Source organism: Petaurus breviceps, unplaced genomic scaffold (assembly GCF_028583685.1).
Source record: "Petaurus breviceps papuanus isolate PSGF00001 unplaced genomic scaffold, PetGlider_PUasm1.0 178, whole genome shotgun sequence".
NCBI classification, from domain to species: Eukaryota; Metazoa; Chordata; class Mammalia; order Diprotodontia; family Petauridae; genus Petaurus; species Petaurus breviceps.
Genome location: NW_027185777.1, coordinates 23,587,728 through 23,609,009, shown reverse-complemented (window position 1 = coordinate 23,609,009; position 21,282 = coordinate 23,587,728). Strand labels below are relative to the sequence as shown.

The 21,282-nt window shown below is 37.5% G+C and overlaps 1 protein-coding gene across 2 annotated transcripts in view; it reads left to right on the top strand.

Annotated features, from left to right (window-relative positions):
* The window catches only part of KIF5B (kinesin family member 5B), a 71,914-nt gene that overhangs the window by 12,773 nt on the left and 37,859 nt on the right, over window positions 1-21,282 (top strand). For both annotated transcript variants that reach the window (XM_069086446.1, XM_069086445.1), the window contains exons 2-6: window positions 11,417-11,504; window positions 18,273-18,346; window positions 19,418-19,522; window positions 20,656-20,704; window positions 21,137-21,192. In XM_069086446.1, the coding sequence (XP_068942547.1) occupies window positions 11,417-11,504; window positions 18,273-18,346; window positions 19,418-19,522; window positions 20,656-20,704; window positions 21,137-21,192 (372 nt within the window). The remainder of the gene's footprint in view (window positions 1-11,416; window positions 11,505-18,272; window positions 18,347-19,417; window positions 19,523-20,655; window positions 20,705-21,136; window positions 21,193-21,282) is intronic.

The following is a 21,282-nucleotide window of genomic DNA, read 5'->3' as shown; positions in this document are numbered from 1 at the left end:
CTCATTATATTCCTCTCTCACCTCTTAATTTCACCTTTTAAGTATCATCCCATCCTGTTAAATTGGTCCTGTGCCCTCTATCTATGTATACCTGTAAACATATATACACACATTCACATATTTATTCATATGCCCATATACGCTCATATATAGACATATATATTTCTATTCCCTTCAACTACTGAGAAAAGTTTCATAAGTTACAATTATTATTTTTCCATGTAGGAATGTTAATAGTTCAACTTTGATAAGTTCCTTATGATTTCTTTTCCCTGTTTACCTTCTCATGCTTCTCTTGCTTCTTGTATCTGAATGTCAGATTTTCTATTCGACTCTGTTTTTTTCAGCAAGAATGCTTGAAAGCCCTCCATTCCACTGAATGACCATATTTTCCCCTGAAACATGATACTCAATTTTGCTGGGTAGGTGACTCTTGGTTTTAATCCCAGCTTCTTTGCCCTCCGGAATATCATATTCTAAAGCCCTTTAATCCCTCAGTGTAGAAGCTGCCAGATCTGGGTTATCCTGATTGTGTTTCCACAATACTCAAATTCTTCCTGGCTGCTTGTAATATTTCCTCCTTGATCTGGGAATTCTGGAACCTGGCTATAATATTCCTAGGAGTTTTCTTTTGGGGATCTTTTTCAGGGGGTGATTGGTGGATTCTTTCAACCTCAGTTTTGCCCTCTGATTCTAAAATATCAGGGCAGTTTTCTTTGAGAACTTCCTTGAGGATGATTTCTAGGTTCTTACTTTGATCATGGCTTTCAGGTAGTCCAATAATTTTTAAATTATTTCTTCTGGATCTATTTTCCAGGACAGTGGTTTTTCCCATGAGATATTTCACATTGCCTTCTATTCTTTTATTTGTTTGGATCTGTTTAATAGTATCTTGATGTCTCATAAACTCACTAGCTTCCATTTGCTCCAATTTAATTCTGAAGGAATGATCCTCTTCAGTGAGCTTTTGAGATTCTTTTTTCCATCTGGCAAATTTGGCTTTTTAAGGCATTCTTCTCCTCATTGCCTTTTTGAGCCTTTTTTGCCATTTGAGTTAGTCTATTTTTCAAGGTGTTATTTTCCTCAGTCTGTTGACTCTCACTTTGTAATTTTTTTGCATCGTTCTCATTTCTCTTCCCAATTTTTCCTCCACTTCTCTTATCTGCTTCTTAAGGTCCTCTATGGCCTGTAACCAGATCATATTTTCCTTTGAAACTTTTGGTGCAGGAGTTCTGACTTCACTGTCTAACTCCTTTTCCATGCTTTGCTCCTTTTTGTCCCCAAAATAGGAGTCTAATGTTGGAATCTTCGGTCTGCTTTGTTTCCTTTGCCTGGTCATGTCACCCCTCAGTCACTTGACCCCTGGGCTTTTTGCCATAGTAGGACTCTGCCACCAGACAGGGGAGCTTTCGTCCCAAATGCTGGGGTTTCCTTAGCTGCTGGAGGTATTAGATGGCTGCCCTCTCTGAGGTCTCCACATGCTCTGGCAAACTGGACACGCACCCCAGGACCTCCACCCTAAACTGCAATCCAGATCCAAGAAGGTTAAAGCAAGAGCGATTACCACTCAGACTGGTACTTGGTCCCCCTACACTCTGCAGGCCAGGGGCTGAAGCTGCCATGTGGCGCTGGCTGGCTGTGCTGGTGTCTCAGCAGCTTCTCGCCCCGGGGTCAAAAGCCACTCACTCCCACTTACTGGGTCCCAAAGTCCAGACTGCACTGATGTCTCACTTTGTCCTTCGCATCTATGTGTTGATAAATCTGGAAAGGGCCACAGCTGCTGCTAATCTGGAGTCCCTCTGTCTATCTGGAGGCTGGTCAGGCCTGCCCTGGGGCTAAAGCCTTGTTGTGGGGCTGGGCTTGGCTCCCAGAGCACTGTGCTGGCCAATTCCTGCTGGCCTGCTGGGCTGTCCTCAGCAGGAGGTTAGCTTCTCTGTGTCATTTTGTGGGTTCTGCACCTCCAAAGTTTGTTTAGAGTTCCCTTTTTACATGGATTAGGGAAGGTGGAAGCCAGATCGTCGGGGAGGTCGTGTTTCTATTCATCTTGACTCCGCCCCCTATTCCCTGCTTTTCAAAGGAGTTGAAGACATGGGTGAGAAATAGGGAAACTGAGAGAAAATTGCATGTAGGTGAAATATGAATAAATACTACTTGTTTTTATCTCCTTTTATGATTTGGGCTTATCCCCAGGGATAATGGTAAGAGTTGACATTTACTTAGCGTTTTATGGTTTCATTATAATAGCAAGCATTTATATAGCATTCTAAGGTTCACAACAGTTTAAAATATGCTTTTCTCACAACCCTGTGAGGGAAGTATTCTCATTTGTACAAATAAGGAAACTGAGACTCAGAGGTGAGTCGTCTACAGTCAAACATGTGTCAGAGTCAGAACTTGAACCTTGGTCTTCTGGACTTAAGTGAATTGCTTGTTCCACTAACCCCTGTTGCCTTGGGAATATATAGAGGTTCAGAAGACAGTGGACCAAAATGATACAATTTAGTTCCCTTTTGAAGCCAGGACATTCAGTCATGTGCTTATTACCAAGCATACATAAAATAAAATAAAATACAGCATTATTGGACCTTCTGGATTATTTTATATTTGTCCTGAAGTAGATTGTTATTTCCACATTGGTTCTTGAGCTCCTTTAGCTTTTTATAGGTCTTGCAGCATGGAAATTCATAATAGGGGGAAAGAGATGAGGATCATTTGAGAGAATATTTCTCTTGATTTTTTTTCCCTTTCCTGATACATTCATGATAAGTTTATACAATATAAATTCTCAAGAGACAAATATTGTAGGTGTATAGAACAGAATATTGAAAGATAATGATAGTTGAGCATGGGTCATAAATTAGTGCATATTCTGACATCAGTTATTCTATACGCTCTATAGAAAATTCTGTATCCTATTAGAGCTAACAAGCCTAATACATCTATTTATTGTCCTTGCAGATATACTTTCTTAAAAGAAGTTGCATTGTGAATCATTCCCTCTTATTCTCCTTATTTGCCAGCTACAAATATGATTAGATCTTCTCATCCTAAAAAATTTCTTTGGCTCAGCTTCTGCCCCCTCAAGCTGTAGTTACAGAAAGCCCTCCTTGTAGTGCCGAGTTAGCTAACCTCTGCAGCTGCTGCTCTTTGCTCCTTGCAATCTGGCTTCCCCTGGGTCATCTCCAAGGGTAACTGTGATCTCTTACCTGATAATTTGATGGCCTTTTTGGATCCTCATCCTCTGCAGCTTTGGATATGCTAACCACCCACTCTCCTATATTCTTTCATTCTTTGACTTGTGTGCTAATTTCCCCCTCTTCTCTCTATCTGATCACTCCTCTTAAAATACTCATCTGTTTTTACTACTCAGTTCTCTCTGGGTTTTGCTACCTGACTTAACCCTCTTCAGTCATCCATGTCCTGCCCCCTATCACCTGTAAGTTTTCCTTCTACAAGGTCAGAAACTTTCAAATTCCTGTCTGACTATAAGTTCTTGCCATTCCATATTTGCCTATGTCATTCCTTCTGAAGCTATTCGTCATCCCATTTTGACTTCAAGTCTCTCTACTCCTCAATGTTTTCCCAAGTTTCACGATGGAAATGAAGGTAAACGGAGGCACAAAGTTTTGAGCATGTTCAATTTATTGGTAAGACTAGCAGTTACAAATAAAAGAGATTTGTTTATCTGTCACCATGCAGATGACTTCCAGATTGTATATAGTTTCTCTCTAGTCCTTGATCTCCAATCACTATTAGACATTTCCAATGAGATGTTCCCCAAACCTACCCTGCTTGAAGACTTTCCTTTTTTCTGTTACAGGTACCATTATCCTTCTAGTCCAGGGATGGGGAACCTCTGGCCTCAAGGCCAGATGTGGCCTTCTCAGGTACAGCCCTTTGACTGAGTCCAAATTTTACAGAACAGATCCTTTTATTAAAGGGACTTGTTTTGTGAAGTTTGGATTCAGTCAAAGAACCTCACTTGAGGACCTAGAAGACCACATGTGGCCTTGAGGCCAGAGGTTCCCCACCCTTGTTAGTCACTCTGGTTATCAACATTGGAGTCATCCCCTACCCATCCCTTGCCCCACCCCCATATCCAGTCAGTTTTCAGTCTTGATTCTATCTCCATATGTCATATCTCTGTCCCCTTCTTACATACCACCCTAATTCTGACCCTCACCTGTCACCGCTCTCAGACTATTATAATAGTCTCTTAACTGATCTTTCCTGCCTCAGGTTTCTTACCCTTCTAGTATACACATCCACCAAATTTTCCAGCATCAGGTCTGACCATGTCATGTCTTTAGTCTGTAAAATCTAGTGGCTTCTTATTACCCTTTGGATCAAATATAAGCTCTCCTGTCTTTTTTTAAAGGCATTCACAACCACCTATTTTTTTAAGAGCATTATTCATGATTCCCTTTCCTGCATTCTCTAATCTAGTGAAACTGGTTTTCTCTCACTTCCTCACACATGATTTTCTATTTCTCAACTCCATTATTTTGTATTGGCCTTGCCAGTATTTTGTATTTTGAATACCTTTGCCTGATAGTCATTCTTTATTCCTTACTGCTGCCTCATTAGAAGACATAACTCAGGCTCCAGCTTCTGCCTGAAATCTTTCCTGATTCCTAATCTCTCCTCACCAAATGTAATCTCTAACTATCTTGTATTCATTTTGTGTTTTTTCTGTGTGTGCTTACATGCATTTTGTCTCCCTGGATGAACAGCAAAACTCCTTGAGAGTAAGAGTTAATTATTTCTTTAGTATTTGTATCACTAGCACCTAGAACAATGCAAAGCGCGAAATAAATGCTTGTTGAGCTATTGATTCCTAAAGCATGGGTCTGATCACGTCATTCCCTTACTCCAAAACCTCTATTCACTCTAAAATTGAAAAGTCCTTTATTTGACACTTAAGCCCTTTGCAGTCTAGTTTCAGTGACACCTTCCAGATTTATTACACATTACTTTCTAGCCAAAGTGACTTTTACATATTCCATCCCCTATTTTCATGCCTTTGCCTGAATAGGCTGTTCCTCATATCTGGAATGTACTCTTTTTGATCTCCACTTATTTTACATATTGTTTTCCTGATAACATGAAAACTGAGAGAGAAACTATTTTGTTTTGTATTTGAGTGAATGGTATCAGATACCTAGTATGTCATTAAGTCAGTCAGCTAGCATATATTAATATAATTATATAATATAATAATATTAAGCACCTACTGTGTGCCAAGCTTTGTGCTAAATTCTTCAGATTCAGAGAAGGACCAGAAAAGGTCCTGCTCTCAAGGAACTCATGATCTATGGGGGAGACAACATGCAAACAGCTGTATACAAGATATAAGCAAAATAAGTTGGGAGTAATCTTGGAGAGAAAAACGCCAAGATTAAAGAAAACTGGGAAAGGCAGGACTTTGACTAGAAGAAAGCCAGGGAAGGTAGGAGATGAAGATAAGGAGGGAGAGCATTCCAGGCATTGGGAGCAGCCAGTGGCAATCTCTAAAGTAGGGAAATGGAGCGTCATGTTAGAGGAACAATGAGGAGGCCAAGTTTCATTGTATCCTAAAGTATGTGGATAAAGTATGAGGTAAGGTATTAGAAAACTGGAAAGATAGGAAGGAACCAGTTTATGAAGGACTTTCAAAGCCCCAGATTTTATGTTTGAGGTAATATGGAGCCATTGAAGTTTATTAATAGAGTTGAAAGCTGATAAGGTCAGACCCATACTTTAGGAAGATGAATTGAATGGAATATGAACCAGAATGGAGACCAACTAGCAGACTATTGAAATAGTCCAAATGTGAAGTGGTGAGGGCCTGTACCAGGGTGGTGCTAGTGCCAGTGGGGAGAAGGGTGTGTGTGTGTGTGTGTGTGTGTGTGTGTGTAAGATGTTGCAAAGGTATAAGCAGACACTTGGTTATTGATTAAAAGAAAGTGAGGAATTTAATATAAGGCCTAGACTTTGAGCCAGGGTAAATGATGGTGATACTCTTTATGGTAATAAGAAAGTTAGAAAAAAGGAGGATTGGAGAAAGATAAATTAGTTCAATTAATTCAGCTTTGGACATATTGAGTTTAAGATGTCTCCTAGACATCCAGTTCAAGATATCCAGTAGGCTTTTGGAGATGAGACTAAAGCTCAAGTGAGAGATTAGGACAAGTAGATATGAAAGTCATCTGCATAGAGATGATAATTCAATCCATGGAAGCTGATGAGATCAATAAGAGAAATAGTATAAGGGGAGAAGAAAGAGGACCCAAGACAGAGCCGTGGGAGATACCTTTAGTTAGTGGGCATAACCTAGATAAAGATCTAGGAACAGAGATTGAGAAGGAGCCATCAGATCAGACAGGTAAGAGAAGAATCAGCAGAGACCATTGCTATGAAAGCCTAGGGAGAAGAGAGTATTAAGGAGATGATTAGCAATGTCAAAAGCTTCTGAGTGGGCAAGGATGAGGATTGAAAAAAGACCATTAGATTTGTCAATTAAAAGATCATTGGCAACTTGGGCAAGTAGGTGGCACAGTGGATAGAATGCTGGGCTTTAAGTCAGGAAGACTCATCTTCCTGAGTTCAAATCTGTCCTCAGACACTTACTAGTTGTGACCCTGGGCAGTTAACCTTGTTTGCCTGGTTTCTTCATCTGTAAGGTGGAGAAGGAAATGGCAGACCATTCCAGTATCTTTGCCAAGAAACTCCAAATGGGTCACAGAGAATCAGACACAACTGACCAACCTGTAAAGAATTAAGAGAGTGAAGAGAAAGGGAGTAGAAGCACTTATTGTAAATGACCTTCTTAAAAAATTTAGACAAAAAAGGGAGGAAAGCTATAGAACAATAGCTAGTGAGAATAGGTGGATCAAATGAGGGTTTTTTGAGGATGGGGGGGAGATTTGGGCATGTCTATAGGTAGTAGGGAAGCAGCTAGTACATACGGAAAGATTGAAGATTAATGGGAGTGATGAGTAAATTTTCTAAGGAAGATAGAATGGAATGGGTTCACTCATGCATGTAGAAGGGTTTACAAGGGGAGGGCCACCTCATCATGTGAAACCAGAGGGCCAGAGGAGATAGTTGGAGAAGTCATCTGAATGATGTTAGATGAGGGACAGAAGAGGGAACTCCATTAATGACCTCAGTTGCTTTTTGTTTTTGTTTTTGTTTGTTTGTTTGTTTTCAGTGAAAGGCAAGCTACTCAGCCAGAAGGGAAGGGGGATGGGGAACTGGACAGGGAGCTGTGCTAGACATAAGGAAGGATGAAAAGGTTTTCTAGAATCTCTGTGGTGAGTGGGATAGTGAATTAATTAGGATGTCAGCTTGATTGCCTTAACACAGTGAGAGCCCAATAGAAGTACTTAAAAAATTCTTGTCCATTGATTTGGAATCCAGTATCTTGCCTGAGATTCAGTCTCCTATCTTTAATACTTAATCAGAATTTCCCTCTGGGTATCCTTTTAACATGTTCAAAGTGTTACTGAATATTTTTCACTTAAATCCTTCCTTCACCAGACTGTTCCTTTTTCTTATGAGAGAACCACCATCCTTCTAATTTCCTCAACTTTATACGCAGGAGTTATCTTTGATTTTTCCCTTGCCCTTCATCCCAGTTAGTTTCCATATCCCTTTGATTTTACTTCCTTGGCATTTCTTACATCCTACCACTCCCCTTAATTAATAAATGGATTTTTTTCTGTAAAACTGGAACTCAGTTGAAAGGCTGCACCTGAGGTCCTAGAAGACCCCATGAGACCTCTAGGCAGAAGATTCCCTACTCCTGATCCAGCTACTAGTCTAATTAAAGGCTTTTATCACTTCTCGTTTTGTCTGTTGTAATAACTTCTTAATTGGTTTCTTAGGCTCTTCTCTCCAGTCCATCCCACATAGTTGTCAAAATCTTTCTCAAGCATGGATCTGACTTTTTCATTCCCCTACTCAGAAACCTTTCTTGGGTCCCTATCATCTCTAAGATAAAATATAAACTGCTCATCTTAGCATTGAAGGTTTCGAACAGTCTGGTTTGAGCCTGCCTTCATAGCCTTATGTCAAGTTAGTCCTCTTCGTGTAATCTACTTTGCAGTCCAAACATCCTGTTAAATGTTCACTGGATTCTGTGTTCTGTCATTTTACCTCTGTGTATTTGCATGAGCCATACTTGGCATTCACTAGGCTTCCTCATCCCTGTTCCTCAAAGCCCTCATTGTCCTTTGAGTTTTAATTCACTTGCTTTCCCTGTTCTCTTCCTTCCCTTTGCAACCTTTGCAATCTTGGGTAAGTCACCCAACGTGTCTAGAACTCAATTCCTTCATCTGTAAAATGAGAGGATTGGACTAAGTGGCTTCTAATGCCCCTTCTGGTTCAAAAATATATGATGCTCTTTACCTTCTTTTAAAACTTTATTTTAAAATAATAACAAAAATGGGGCATTAATTATCATTATAGAATCATAGATGTAGACCTGGAAGGGACCTCAGAGGCTATCTAATCCATTCCCCTCGTTTTACAGATGAAGAAACTGAGACCCAGGGATATTAAGTGACTTGCCCAAGGTTCGTAGGTACTTTAAGTATTAAAGGTAGCATTTGTACCTAGGTTCTTTGAATCCAGAATTAGGATTCTTTTCACTGTACCATAATCCCAAGGTGCCTGAGACCAAAAAAGGCTTTATTCTAGAAACTCTAGATAATCTGTAGTCCTGAACTCAGGATTAAATTTAATATCCAAAGCATTTTCCTGAAAGGGGAGGGAGAACTTTACCTATTTGTAAAGCACTTAACAGTCCCTGGCACATAGTAGGTGCTATATAAATGTTAACTGGTAGTCATAGTGGTAGTAGTAATCATTGTAGTTTATGCAACTCTTATCTGTACTTTTTCTTCAGTTTATAATCTTACAGAGTTGCCTAGGACCCTGACAAGTATTTTACCTAGAGTTACAGATTAAATATCAAGTGAGAATTGAACTACTTTCCCCTACCTGATACTGCATATCAAATATATAGAATCTCTGTTGAGCCTGTATTACATTGAACTGTCACAAAAACAGTCAAGTAATCTGCATGTAGGGCTAAGGGTATTTGTGGTCTGTCTTAGTTCTTTTAAACTACTGGATTTAAATAAGGATTAATTCAATAATTTACACACTTGTTATTTAAATAACAGTTATCCAGTCCATTAGACCACAAAAATTCAAATGGATGGTGGTTGAATTTTTTCTTTTTTGAAAAGAAGAAATGCATTCTGAAATTATATCCATCTTATCTTCTTATGTCCAAAGGAGGAAATATGAGCTAGAGAAGAAACATAAAACAGCTTCAGCTCAGTGTACCTACAAAAAAGCTAAAGCATTTTGGCCTACTTTGGCTGCCTTCTCAAAGTGAACTTGTATAACTGAAAACCAGTGGCTGCTCGTGGTAATCTGTGTATCAGCATTATGACACTGGTGTTTCAGAGCTAGGGAAAACAGTGGCTAATTGTCTCAAGTCTAAGTTATGGGGAATGTTCAGAAGATAAAAATAAGATAAATTTATGTAATTTCTTAATGATTTAACTTAAGCTTGTTTGCATTTTATGAGCAGTTGTAGGGAGTATGCAGAATAAATGATGAATGCTATGTGTATAGCAACAACTCCCAAGTACAAGATTATCAAGTATAAAAATGCACATAGTGAAGCATGAACAAAATCTCATACACTCATACATAATATGCTTTAAATTCAATAAACATTAATGTACAACTACTGTATGTGAGATGTCAAAAACACTAGAGCAGAGAGCATAGCCCCTGCTAGTGGAGGGGTGGGAGTTTATAGGCTCAGAGGGTAGACAAAGATACCACGGGCACAAAAAAAGTATAATGTAAGGTAGAATGTGATTAGGAAAAAAAAAGATTCAGACAAAATTCTTTAGAAAAATGTACAGGAGGGGGAAAAAAATTTTCTTTGCTTCTGCTAGACTATACATTCTGTGAGGGCCCAGACAGGGCTGCCCCAAGCCCTAGTACAGTTGTCTGTACTCAAAATTCTCAATAAATGTTTCTGAAAGAGTGAGTTAAGGAATGACTTTCATGGTAAGTTGCTTGGAGGAAATAAAACTGAGCAAGGTCCCTGGAAGAAGAGAGCTAGTTCAACACATGAACATGGGAAGGAAGCAAGTGTATTCCAGTCATAAGAGATGGCCTATATTGTTGAATACATGGAGGGGGAGTTGGAATCTAGGAACAATTAAAAGTCTACTTCGTGTGGGAAAGTATATGTTGAATGTTGCATGAAGAGAAGTAATGTGAATAAATATAGGAAAAGTAGGTTATTGCTAACTTGTACTTTGCCTTAAATTCTAAGCTAAATAGATTGTATTTTATACTATAGATAATAGGGTACCAATGAATATTTTGGAATAAGGGGGTGATATAGCCAGACCTCGTCCCTAAGAAGGTTATTTTGGCAGCTTCATAAAGAATGGAGTAAAGAGGTAACAGACTCAAGGTTGGGTAACCAGTTAGGATTCTACTGTAGTAACCCAGGTAAGAGATTGAAGGCCTTAACTTAAGTGGGTGAGTGAGTGTGTGTGTGTGTGTGTGTGTGTGTGTGTGTGTGTGTGTGTGTGTCCCTTGAGTGGGTAAAGGAGAAGGAAGATAGACACAGAAGATAATCAAGGTAGTCAAATTGACAGGCATTTGATGGGATAAGAGTGGTAAAAGAAAGGAAAGATTCAAAGGCATCTAAAATTTTGGGACTTAGGTGACTGGGAGAAACAAATTGGGCAGAGCAGGAAGAAGATGAGTTCAGTTTTCAACATTGCAAAGTTGTGGTGCCAAGAGTTTTTAAAAACCAAAGAGAGACCTTTGAGAATTTGGTTAGGTCTTGTGTGGGAGATTTATGAAATAAATGGTCAAGAATAGTCTAGGCTGGGAAGGCATGGAGAGATCACAGCTGGACTGTCTGCAAGACAAAGGTCTGTGTTAAACCAGTGTAACAGTTCCCTGCATATAATAGGAACTTTAAATGAGAACTGAATTGAAGGGCTAGTATTACTTATCTAGAGGAGATCCTGGGTACATCTAAGCCTCTGCTCAGGGTAGTAGATACTGGGAAAGATTGATCAGTATGTATTTGAGGGCCTACTGTGAACTCAGTACTGCCACTGTTCTAGTTCAGGGATGTCAGTTTAAAATAGAAACAGATTCTTGCAGGCAACTTAGCACAAATTAACATTATCTATGTTGTATTGTATTTTTATTTAGTTAAACATTTCCTAATTACATTTTAATTTGGTTTGGGCTGCTCAAAAGTTTTTCTGGGGAAGTTTCACACCTCTGTAGATGACCTCAAAATATATTTTGTTTGCATCTCTTTTGGTGGACTTTCTGTTTAATTTCAGTTTTCTTTTTGTTTTGTTTTGTTTTTCAGTCCAAGCCTTATGCATTTGACCGTGTATTCCAGTCAAGCACAACACAGGAGCAAGTATACAATGACTGTGCAAAGAAGATAGTGAAAGGTAAATATATTTCATCCATATCTAAGAATATTGTTTTTGTGTGGAGCTTCATCCTGGTATTCTTCTCATCTCACATTTTTTTTATAATTTTTTAATATTTTTCTAAGTTATTAATCAAGAAGGGAAATTTCTGTATCTTTAATGCAAAATGATGATGGTAATTATCTTTGGTAAATGTTATGTGGCATTGCACAAATGATCCTGCATAAATTTGTGTAATATTCACCACCTCAAAAGTTAAAAACTGAAAACTTTATTTCTTACCATACTTTTTATATTAACATTTACATCACAAAAGAGTTTCTAAGGTAATAAACTAGAATTAAAGTAACACAACAGCAGAAATAGAATTGGTAGGCAGATTTCCAACAGTTTATAGGAAATGACAGTTCTTTGTTAGTGCCTGCTTCTACTCCATTATTGGTTTCTTTTCAAAGACCCCTTCTAGCAGTAAGCAGGGAAGCTGCAAGTGAATTTAGCAAGAAAGGTGATCCAGGTGAATGTATTCCAGGCCAAAAAATTAAGTTAGCATAAGCCCAGTTGTGGGATGTTGTTTTGGTTTTTTGGGGGTGGGGAGTCTTCCTGTTTTTCATCCCACAGATTCACAGAATCTTAGAATTGCAAAGAATCTTAGACATTATATAGTCTAAACTTCCAGTGTAGGACTCCATTCTCTACCAACCATAATGAATGAAATGGCCCTTCAGCTCTTGCCCAATTATGTTGAGTGGTAAGGGCTTTTAAAATGAAATTCATTCTATTTTTAAGACTATACTAATCATTAGAAAGCTGAATTTCACATTGAATTGAGACTTCCCTCTCTAACTTTCCTCCATTCATTCTAGCTGCACTTCCTGGAGAACCCCAAAGCAAATTATTTTATTCACATTAATACATTTTTTTAAATGCTTGTTTTCAAACCGAATTGCTCCAATTCAACCATTCTTCTTGTGCTGTCATTTCCAGACCCCTCTACATTTAGATTGCTCTTCTTTGAATACACTCTAGGTTGCCAATTTCTCTCTCAAAATGGGAGGATTGAACATAGTATTCAGAATACCTTAGTGCAAAGCACAGTGGTACCATTGCTTGTCATAATCACTCTGTGATTAATGCTGCCTTTCATTGCTTTAGCAGTTTTAGTGGCTACAGTAACACACTGGATTCATTGAGTTTTGCAATCACCTGAAAACCCCAAATCTTTTTCAGGTGAATTCCTGTCAAGTCAGGTCTTCCAAATCTTAAACTTATGCATTCTTGCAATTGAATTTTTAACCTAAGTGCAAGAATTTAGCTCATTTTGTTGAATTAAACCAGTGTGTTTTAAACTTTAAAGAATGTTTTGAATTTCAGTTCTTACTAGCCAGCTCTCCAAGCTTTTCATCAATTTCTAGCAAAATAGATTAGTAGATGCTTAATGCTTTCTGATTTATTCATGAGCATGCCATATGCCTTCATGTAAGTGATTTTAAAAAAAATATTAGGGAAAGAGCTTTGTCAGAGTCCACCAGAGACCTTCCTCCTGATTAATACCAATACATTAATCAGTACCTGGGGCACAATTGCATAATCAATTGCAAATCTTCCTGACTGGACAGTCACATAAGCCAGTTAGTGAAGAACTTTTTCAGTGGTTCATAGATTTCAATTTGGAAAGGACCTCATTGTTCATCAGGTCAAATCTTCTATTTTACAGACAATAAATGACTTGTCCAGAGCCACACAGCTAGTACTTGTCTCAGGCAGGATTTGGATCCCAGTCTTCTTGACTATACCTGATTGCCTGGAGTTTCTGTGATATCTAGTTTATTGACACTGTCTACAAATTTAATTTAGTATGATTAATTTTTTGTAAACCTGTGTGGGTTCATGGTTCTCACCCCATTGTTTCCTGAGGACTCATTTTTGCCAATCATCAGCTTGAGCTTATTTATCTACACTTTCTGGAAGTTGCCCTTTGCTTCTTTATAAATTAAGACATTGTTCCATACCTAGTCTTTAAACTGTTCTTCCTGATATCTCAAAAATTACTGGAAGTAGCTCTCAGAACAAGTTTGCAAGTACTTTCAGCAACTTGGTATGTTTATTCCATCACTACAGACGTATCTCCCTTGAGTACTGGTCCTATTACTCCTTGCTTTGATCACAAATTTTTTAAATGGCCTTTTTTATCCTTAGCAATTGTCAAGTCAGTAAATGTTTACTAATTGCCTACTATGGGCCAAGCACTGTGCCAAGCCCTGGAGATACAAGGAAAGGCAAAAGACAGTCTAGATAGTCTCTGACTTCAGGGAGCTCATGAGCTGATGAGGGAGAAAAACACACAAAAAAGGGGCAGGGTAAAGAGAGGAGAGGGGATGATTAAGTCCTATAGGTAGGTTGGAAATGATGAGATCACTGCCCTAGGCTGGTCCTGAAATAGAACTCTGATATCCACCCCTCTACCCTTTCCAATCAAGGAAGGGGCCTCTGGGGCAGAGGAGGCTTGAGTTTCAGAGTTGATGTGATCTTTCAGGAAGATGAGTTTCTGGAGACAGTGATGAAGTCCAGGACAGCAGCCAGGTGGGGAATGGTTGTTGAGAACTATGCACAGCTTTTTTAGTTCTAGAAAATATAAATATTATTATATGCCCAATAATTCAGCACTGTTTTGAGAATATAGTAAGATAATATATAAAAAACTATAAAGTGCTTAGTTAATGTAACATTACTCTTATGTGCCCTTGATTTTCTTGCCTCTCTTTCTGTATTTTGCATATGCACAGCTGGGTGGTACAGTAGATAGAGTGTCAGGCCTTTAGTCAGGAAGAGTCATCATCCTGAGTTCAAATGTGACCTAAGACACTTACTAGCTTTATGACCTTAGACAAGTCACTTGACCCTGTTTGCTTCAGTTTCTTCATCTGTGAAATGAGCTGGTGAAGGAAGTGACAATCACTCCAATATCTTTGCTAAGAAAACCCCAAAATGGGGTCAAAAAGAGTTCAACAACATGTTACACATATCCTATATAGCAACACTGGTTTCTTTAAGTTCATTTGTTTATTAACGGAAATTCACAGATGCCTTCATGGAGTTAATAGACTATCAGGGAGACTATAGCATACACACAACTGTACGACATTATGTAATAATCATACACTAACTAGTATGTACTGTAACATAAGAGTAACATAGTACTTGAGATGCAAGGAAAGTTGTATTTCCAAGTGCTAGGATCAGTGAAGGCTTCATAGGAGAGTTGGACCTTGAAGAATGGGTAGGGTTTTCAAAGGACCATGTACAGGTGAGGGATTTCCAAGTCAATTGAGTAATATGGACAAAAACACTACAGTGGGGAATTGCCTATTGTTTATTTGGGATGCCAGCTACTCCATTTTGCCTAGACCATGGTCCATGTAGAATGGAGGAAGATAAGGCTGCATGAAACTTTTTCTTCCCCCTGATCATAAGTAATTTTGAACCTTAAACCTCATGTAAACACTTTGTTCTACCTGTTTCCACTGCACTTAATTATAACACAGGTCATGATAGTACTTTTGTGTTTGTGTCATATGTATCACCGCCACCACCAGACTGACCTTTAGGACGAGAACTGTGTCTTATCTAAACCCTGTGTCTTCCCCAGTACCTAAAATGCTCTCCCAAATGGTAGGTGCTTAATATATTTTTATTGAATTACAGGAATATACCAGGTTATAGAGTAATTTAGACGCCAGGCTGAGGAATTTGGACTTTATTATATATTCAGTAGGTCCCCAGTTGATAAATGCAAATTAAAACAACTCTGAGATACCATCTCATCTCATACCCATCAGATTGCCTAAGCTGACAGAAAGGGAAAATGACAAATCCTGGAAGGGATATGGAAAGGTAGACACTGATGCACCATGGATAAAGTTGTAACAAGTCCAACCATTCTCAAGTAGAGTTTGGAACTTTTCCCAAAGGGTTATATAACTGCATACCCAGCAATACCACTACTGGATCTATACCCTAAGGAGATCAAAGGAAAGGACCCATATATACAAAACCATTTATATCAGTTCTTACTGTGGTGGCAAAGAATTGGAAACTGACAGGATGCCCATCAGTTGGGAATTGGCTGAACAGGTTATTTACATGTGTGTGTGTGTGTGTAAATGCACACACACATATATACACACAAATAGTATACACATAGTATATTAGTAGTAGTAATAGTATGGTGTATATATAATATATACACATAGTATGTAAATGTGATGAAATATTATTGTGCTGTAAGAAATTATTAAGATGATGGTTTTAGAAAAACTTGGGAAGACTGATATGAATTAATGCAAAGTGAAGTTAGCAAAACTAGAACAGTCTGCTTAGTAATAACATTGTAAAGATAATCAGCCGTGAAAGACTCTACTTAATACAGCGATCCATCGTAATTCCAAAGGATTCATGATATAAAATGTTCACCACCTCCAAATAGAGAACTGATACACCCAGAGTGCAGATTGAAGCATATTTTCCTTTATTTTTCTTGCTTCCCCCCCTGAACATGACTAATGTGGAAATGTTTTGTATAACTTTATATATATAAAATGGATATGATATTTCTTGCCTTCTCAGTGGGTGGAGGAGAGGCTAGAGGGAGGTAGAGAATTTGAAACTGAAAGTAATATTTTTTTTTAAACACAGTTATGTTCAATAGGAAATCACTAAGAAATTTTGAGCAGAGGCTAGACACGAACAAATCTATACATAAGAAAGATTAATTTGGAAGTCATGTGAAAGATCTGTCTTAGGAAGGAAAGACTAGAGCAGTGGTATGCCGGTCCCAGGTCATATTGGCTAGAATTGATTGTTAAATTTTCACTATGAGCATTTGCACCTCAGAAAGTGGCAAACGCTGCGAATCTGGCCTGATTTATTATTTTGTTGATTGTCCAGACTTAAGAAAGTAATGGAGAAAATGTTACTGGTGCAGACTAAACTTAAAAGTTATGTCAGTTGTAAACAATTGTCAGCACACTCCCAGACTAGGCACAAGGATCCTTATGAGGCTGTTGGAGAAGCAGGGTCAACTCTTTAAGAGCAAAGTATTTTTTTTTTCTGACCATATCACTTCCCTGATGAAGAAGTTTCAGTATCTTCCCAGTGCTGTTAGAATCAAGTATACACTCCTTTGGCATTTAAAGCATTTCACATTCTGGCTCCAGCCTGCCTTTTCAGGTTGACTGCACCTAATTTCCCCTCTCACTCTAACATTGGGTGCTGTTCTTGAACTGGATAGTATTTCCCACCTGATTTGCACACCACTGTCCCCAATGCCTGGATTGTTCTTCCTCCCTGTCAGGCCCAGCTTTAGTACCACTTCAAGAGACCTTTCTTGATTTACCCTTATGTGAGTGATCCCCTATCCCCAAAGTCGGTTTGTCTATATCCTATATTTACTTGTGAACATGTTGATGCCCTCAAGGGCAACAATTGTCTCTGGTTTCTTGCTGTATCCCTAGTACCTAGCTAGGTGTTTAATAAATGCCTGTTGAATTTAATTGAATTGGTTAAGAGGCTATTTCAGTAATCATCAAAAAGATAAGAGACCCTGAACTGTGGTAGTTGTAATGGGAATTGGAGGGAAGTGGGACTGATGGGAGAGATTGTCCAGGTAGAATTGACAGGATTTGATGCCTGATTGAATCTTTAGCCAAAGAGATCTCCGAGATTTTCAGTGTTACTTAGGTGATTAATCCTTAGGTGGCTGGGTAACTTACCTTGTCCTACTCATTTAAGTGATTTCAACTTAAAGACAGCTAGTGACTCAAGTTTTAGCAGGAAAGAAGGAAGCAAATTTGTCTACATATAGGTGATATGTTTGTGTTTCATAAAGTACATTGAGGGAATTCTACAGTAATTGAATATTACAAAGAATAATTTAGGAACAGAGAATTTCATAGGATGTTTCTGATTCATAATTTTAGATTTCTGATTCATGATCTAGAACAAACAAAATCTATGAATTCCCCGTTTTCCAAGTTTGTAATTTTTTTAAAAAATCTGAGAATATTATAGGAGAAATTTATTCCTGTTTGTAGATTTTAGCCTGTTTCATAATATCCTTTCATTTTAACTTTTGAAAGCATTAATTTGGTTATTTCCTTCAAGGTCTTATAGTAATGGCTTTGTTTTGTTCTTTTTTAGTAGATGGTGTGCTAGACTGAGATGGGATATTTATTAAATACCTACTATGAGCCAAATGTTGTGCTTCCACCTTTCAGGGGGGAAAAATCAAATTTTTACCAGTCCCTGATATGAAAGAAAAGCCCTGAGTCCAATCCCAGTTCTGACATTTACCATTTCTGTGACCCTGGACAAATCACTTAACCTTTTGTGTATCCAATAACTCCCTAGGATTTATTTTCTAAATCTTATATAAATAGTATTCTGCTCTGGCAAAGGAACTTCTCCACTCTTAAATCAAAAATCTTTCTTCTAAGTCATAAGGACTAAACTTATGACTATGATAGGTTTATAACTTTTTTATAGATTCTTAGGTAGACTTTGTTATATATCAACTAGTCTGAAGAAAAATTAACATTGAGTTTTCTCACTGAATTATTTTGCTGGATTTAAGAACTTAGGCACCCTCTTAAATATTTTAATTATTTGAGAGGTTTTTTTGTATTGATAATCAGGAATATATGACATTTTCTTGCAACACTTGAAAGCAATTCTCTGAAATTTTTTTTAGGAAGGGAAATTCTTTTGACTTTTTTTTTTAACTTCTTATAGATGTACTTGAGGGATATAATGGTACAATATTTGCGTATGGACAGACATCCTCTGGGAAGACACATACAATGGAGGTAACAAATTGTAAAATAAATTTTCCTCTCCTTTTTTGAGTAGCATATCAAGACTATTAGTGTATTTTTTCTATTGACAGTAAAATTATTTTAATAGTTATTTTGGACTCTTCACAACTTTCTCTCCAGATGGCAATTATTAAAGGTTTATCTTATTAGTGATGCTATAACTATAAAATAGTAAGAATTTGGGGTCTGCTTATGGTACAACAGCAAAGTACAGAATTCAAATAAATTTTTTTTCTAGAAGTTGATTGGTTTTTGGCATAGTTTAGACAGTAAGTTAAGAAGAAAAATTGGTCTTATTTGGGCCCTAAAAACTCTGGGTTCTATCCAAGTGGCACACTTATCACTTCTTTATATTAAGCATTTGCTATAGTTCTGTAACATTTTTGAGGAGATTTTTGAATGCTTATCTGCTAAAAGTTCCCAATGGTGTTGTGTAGCCGACTTGGTTTTTGTTTGTTTTTTAACCGTGCTTTTGAAAAAGAGGCAACGTTGCCTCTTCTTTGATCAGTAGGTTGCACCAGTCACCCATGCCATTCTGAGCAGGAGGTCTGAGCACAGTCCACCTCTGCTTTAGAAAACAGTCTGTGCTTAGTACCTGCTTTGAGGAGTTAGTTTGACTACAGAAGTCAGAAGTGAAAATCAGATGAGGTATTTCTGATATTTTAATACATTTGAATTGAGCCAAAAGGAGAAAGAAGATTTTTGTAAATAGGGAATTTCCTTTTTTTGATATACCTATTATTCCAATGACCTGGAATAATCTAAGCTTGATTATTAGAATATAAGCCTAAAAATAGTCAGGTAAAAAAATAATGTTCATACTTGGGATCATGGTGATGATCTGGTTTATTTTGATACATATATGCCATATAGTCCAGACATTGGTTTTTCAGCTGTCTAGCCATATTTAATAAAAATACAATTATTGTATTATTTCTGTCTTTCCTGTTCACTATTGATTCATTTTAATTATAAAGAATTTGCTCGTAGATTTTCTTCATTAGTTACATTAAATGTATATAACTCATTAAAAAGTTGAATGTTTTTTGTTGTTCTATTCAGGGTAAACTCCATGATCCAGATGGAATGGGTATCATTCCAAGAATAGTACAAGATATTTTTAATTATATTTACTCTATGGATGAAAATTTGGAGTTCCACATTAAGGTAAACTTTTGAGAGATTTATTTTTATTTAGCTTTTAGGATGACTCCAATTAAAATGTACTTAAGTAGTTGTCAGGTTTGTAGTTGATAAGTTTGTGGAAAAATCAACTTCAGCACTTCAGACTTCAGACTTACTTTGTACTTATACTCAGTCTTGTGTTACATTGGTTGTGTGCATACCTTATGCTCTATTAAGTGATGAGGTTCTGGGAGGCAGGGACAGTATCTCATTTATCTTGAATTTATAGCAACTTGCACCATGCCTCTGCATAGACCCTATAAGAACGCAATCTGGTTTTTTTAGTTTTGTCTTTGTCCTAGGTGGGGTGGTTCCCAAACTCATCTTCTGGGTTGACTTGATCACTGCAGCCTGCCCTCACACCAGCACATCTGTGTTCTGGAAGACAGACCATTTTCATATGCCTAATTAAACTGTCTCAAGGTCCTAGTCAGGGAGAGTGCCAAGATGCACTCCCCCTCTTCACTGCTGTAGCTCCTGAGCCCCACTGGTGTGATTCCCATATTTGTGTAATACCAATTACTCTCCATGATGGTGCCATTAACTCTTAAACACTAAACTTTGATGATAAAGGCATATCATAGTTACTTAATTATCAAGCAAATGCATAAATAATCAGTATGTCATATTCCATACATAAACCTAGGTGATATTCTCCCACCAGTATACATGGGGAAGAATAAACACTTACATGCTAGTGACACATAAATTACCCCCAAGCACAAGTTATAAATTGCCCCAGGCACAAGACAGTCCTTGTTTATAACTAGACCAGGCCTGCTCTAGACTACAGACCTTGATTTTATTGGTCCCCTCAGAAACAAATCCATACCATGTGAAGCTGCTTCTCTTCAGATGCTTAACACTCCTTTGGGGCAAATCTATTCCTACTTTTTAACCGATAAAGCCAGATAGTCACATCATCCTGGACAAATCACTTAAAAGACTTAAGACAGGGAAGGAAGGGAAGCGAGAGAGAAGGAAAGAGAAGAAAGGAAGACTTTTAGGCTTCTTATTCTCTTTTCACTTACTCTGTGAATAAACTGAAAATATGTATTAAGGAATTTTAGTGACAATTGAATCTTTTGCCTTATTTAATCTTTTTTTTTCTTTAGGTATCATATTTTGAAATATATTTGGATAAGATAAGGGACCTTTTGGATGGTAAGTTGTACTCTTTCCTATTTCTTATCTCTTCTGGAATAACAGTAGTTAATTACATTATGTCAGAAAGAACTCTAAAGATTTCTTTTTCCAATAGATGGAAAAGCCTTTGGCTACAGTATATTTTAAATTGCCTTAAATGATAGAAAATGGCGTTTTAAAATTATTCTTGTAAATTACAGTTGTGTGCCTTTTGATAACACAACTTGAGGCATACATTTATGGATACTTTAAAAATATTGAGTATCGATTGTATAAATCTCTTTGTTTAGTGATGATAGAGTAGTCTTTTGTTTCCCCTCAGTGCTTTTGAAGGCACTTGCCTGTTTGTCATACTTCTCTCAGAGGGGGAAAATTATAATAGCAATTTCTTAGCTGATGTTATATTTTGGAGGTTGTTATCATCTGACAAGTAATGTTTTGCTATTTCAGTTTCAAAGACAAACCTTTCTGTTCATGAGGACAAAAACAGAGTTCCCTATGTAAAGGTCTGTATAAAGTCTGTAGAATGATTTTATAAGAGAAAAAGTATATAGTGATGGGGAAATAATTTTCATACTTCAAAAATTATTTTCAAG